Here is a 3,273-nt window from a genome sequence, read left to right as displayed (position 1 = left end):
AGGAGGAGGAGGAGGAGGAGGAGAAGTACAAGAAGAAGAAGAAAAAGAAGCAGAAGAAAAACAAGAAGAAAAACAAGAACAAGAACAAGAACAAGAACAAGAACAAGAAGACGACTAAGCGCAACAACAATCCCGTTTCCGAGATGGCATATTTTGTTTTGTTTCCTTTTGTTTTTTTTGGTGGTTTTTTTCCTTTTTCCAAACAGCAATTAGGAAACATTACCTTGCAACCACGAGTCACTCCTTCCCCTCACAGCTTATCATCTGACATTAGTCAGCCGATAATCTTTCCACTGCTCGCCGTTACTCACCCTCTTGATGTATTTTCTTTATCAATTTTTTTTTCGGAAGGTCCATCCCATTTCCTGTCTTTTCAGATGACTAAAACATACATTTCTAAAATCTGATTTAAGTGCTTCTTTGTGGTTTCTGTTTCTTTTTCAAAAAATTCTTGAGTAGGTGTTTTACACTCCCATTGACACATTTTTGTTCATTTTAGGAGGCCAGCTACAATCCATTGGACATTTGTTATGTGCGTTCTAATTTACGCGACAACACGGCTTAATCCAGCTCACAGACGGTAGATGTTTGGAGTGTGGTGTGTGCATATTTGTTGTTGTTTACCGCTGAGAGTTAACAGTTACTAATTGCATCAAACCACTTTTGAGGCCACTTTTTCATTAGACGAAAATTGGGTAGAGACATTTGGAGGTGAAACGGCTTCGTCCCCACCATCCAGAAGAAATTAACGTCGTAGAACAAAGAGAAGGAAGACAAAGATAACTTTTCTCCTTTGAATGGTTCTCAAAGGGTCGGGGATCGCCATGAGAATAGAAAAGTCACCACTGTTTTGTTCTTATTGCTTGCTATTTGGTGGTAAAGAAGTGGAAGCTACCTAAGCCCAATCCAAATGTTGGTCCTCCCACCATGACTGAGGGCAAACCCTGGTTGAAAAGGAACACCACCCCAAGGGAATGATTGACATACTCAAAATAAAATCACCCCCCCCCCCCAACCACACAAACACACACACACACACACACACACACACACACACACACACACACACACACACACACACACACACACACATACACATACAAAAAGTGAAATCGAACTCTTGCTTTTGACGCAAAGTTTCTAACTGCTGCACCATAGACCCTGGTTTAAGAAGAACAAGAACAAGAACAAGAACAAAAACAAGATCAAGAACAAAAACAAGAAAACAAGAACAAGAAGAAGAAGAATCTTGAGAATATTAAATAATAAAACTACAGAAATACTATCTGTTCATCGTGTCAATTTCTATAAGTAATTTTTTTAGATCTCTTTGACTAGTGATTTACCACTTTTCCTATGATTTTTGGTTCGTGTATATGATTTTGTATTTCTATTTCTTCACAGACGAGAACGGTCTTGCAAAGAGCATTGTTGTAGAGCTCTGTCATGCCGACTTGTGGGCATCTTTTCACAGACTCGGAACTGAAATGATCATTACAAAATCTGGACGGTGAGCTATGAATAGATCTTTTATGACAACACACACAGAAACAAAATTTTAGAACTCATATACACAAATGCACAAACACACACGTACAGACTCTCTCTCTCTCTCTCTCTCTCACACACACACACACACACACACACACACACACACACACACACACACACACACACACACACACACACATACACACACACATACACTCAACCGAATACAGCACTACACAACCCAACCCAGAAAGAGAGAGAGAGAGGGGGGGGCATGTGTGTAGGAGAGAGAGAGAAAGAAAGAGAGAGAGAAAAAAATCAGAGAGAGACAGTGTGTGTATGTGAGAGAGAGAGAATGAGAGAGAGAGAGAGAGAGAGAGAGAGAGAGAGAGAGAGAGAGAGAGAGAGAGAGAGAGAGAGAGAGAGAGAGAGAGAAAGAAAAAGTGGGGAGAGAAAGAGAGTGGGAAGGGGGAAGGGGAGAAAGAAAGAGAAGTAGAAAGGAGTGGGAAATAAGTTGTCGTTTGTACAAGAGATTGTCTTGGACAGGTGGGTGGTCGTTAGGGCAGGTGTGACTGTACACTTCCCCTACCACAGGCGCATGTTTCCCAGTCTCAAACTGAGGGTGAGCGGCCTGAACCCAGACAAACTGTACTCACTCAAACTGGAGTTCCTGCAACCTGACACGAGGAAACACCGATACATATACCACAGGTGGCACTTTTTGTTTGTTTGTTTGTTTGTTGGTTGGTTCGTTCGTTAGTTGGTTTGTTTGTAAAAATACCAATATTTATCACAGGTAATACCTTTGTTTGTTTGTTTGCTTGTTTATTTGTCTGTTTGTTTGTTTGTTGGTTTGGGTTTTGTTTTGTTTGTTGAAAAACTGATATATTTGCCACATAATACCTTTTGCTCGTTTGTTCATTTGTTTGCTTGCATATATATATATACTGATATTGTTATCTCTTTTAGTGGTAGTAGTAGTAGTAGTAGTAGTAGTAGTAGTAGTAGTAGTAGTAGTAGTAGTATTTCATTACCTATCACGTGTTTCTCTATTTCAATTTACAAGAGATATTCATTCTTTTGAGCTTGAAGAAAATCCATGAATATTCCAACTAGTTTAACATCACCATCAGGTTAACAAGTATTCCTTCAAATAATTTAAGTTGCCGTATTATTTTTCAGTTCCCGTTGGATAGTTTCTGGATCAGGAGATGCTCTGCCATCTCCTCCTGTCCACGTCACTCCTGATGGACCAATCAGTGGACAAGCAATCTGTTCCCAGATTGTTTCATTTGAACGGCTCAAGCTGACTAACAGTGACGCTGGAAAACCAGGACAGGTGGGCCCATAGACCAGATAGCTATACAGTAAATGGTTATTTATTAAACCTATAGAACAGGATGTTCTGGTTTGTGTCATCGCATGCTAGATATTGATCTCTCTCTCTCTCTCTCTCTCTCTCTCTCTCTCTCTCTCTCTCTCTCTCTCTCTCTCTCTCTCTCTATCTCTCTCTCTCTCTCTCTCTCTCACTATCGTTCTATTTGTCATTATCTCTCTAGGCAGCTTCTCCTAATCTCTCGCTTTTGCCTCATGCTTGCGAGGTACTCACTTCTGCAGGAGGGCATAGAGTCTTCACGAAGTTGGTATGAACTCTGACACATTTATAAATCTTGAGTGTACCTCTTTTGTGCAACTAGGAGATTACCGCAGAGTAAAGGTGGTCAGTCGAAATAATAAAGAGCAAAAACACGAATGAACCTGCTCACGTGTTTGTACTGCCTG

At 40.5% G+C, this 3,273-nt stretch overlaps 1 protein-coding gene across 1 annotated transcript in view; it reads left to right on the top strand.

Moving 5' to 3' along the window:
• Positions 1–3,273, top strand: part of LOC101860458 (T-box transcription factor TBX20) — a gene marked incomplete in the record, with an annotated part of 27,783 nt that overhangs the window by 7,067 nt on the left and 17,443 nt on the right. The window contains 3 exon segments of the mRNA XM_013080212.1: positions 1,405–1,510; positions 2,086–2,202; positions 2,674–2,830. Of these exon segments, the coding sequence (XP_012935666.1) occupies positions 1,405–1,510; positions 2,086–2,202; positions 2,674–2,830 (380 nt within the window).

The sequence above is a fragment of the Aplysia californica genome, unplaced genomic scaffold (genome assembly GCF_000002075.1).
Source record: "Aplysia californica isolate F4 #8 unplaced genomic scaffold, AplCal3.0 scaffold00005, whole genome shotgun sequence".
NCBI classification, from domain to species: domain Eukaryota; kingdom Metazoa; phylum Mollusca; class Gastropoda; order Aplysiida; family Aplysiidae; genus Aplysia; species Aplysia californica.
The sequence above is the reverse complement of the archived record's forward strand: the minus strand, read 5'-3'. Positions and strand labels throughout refer to the sequence as shown.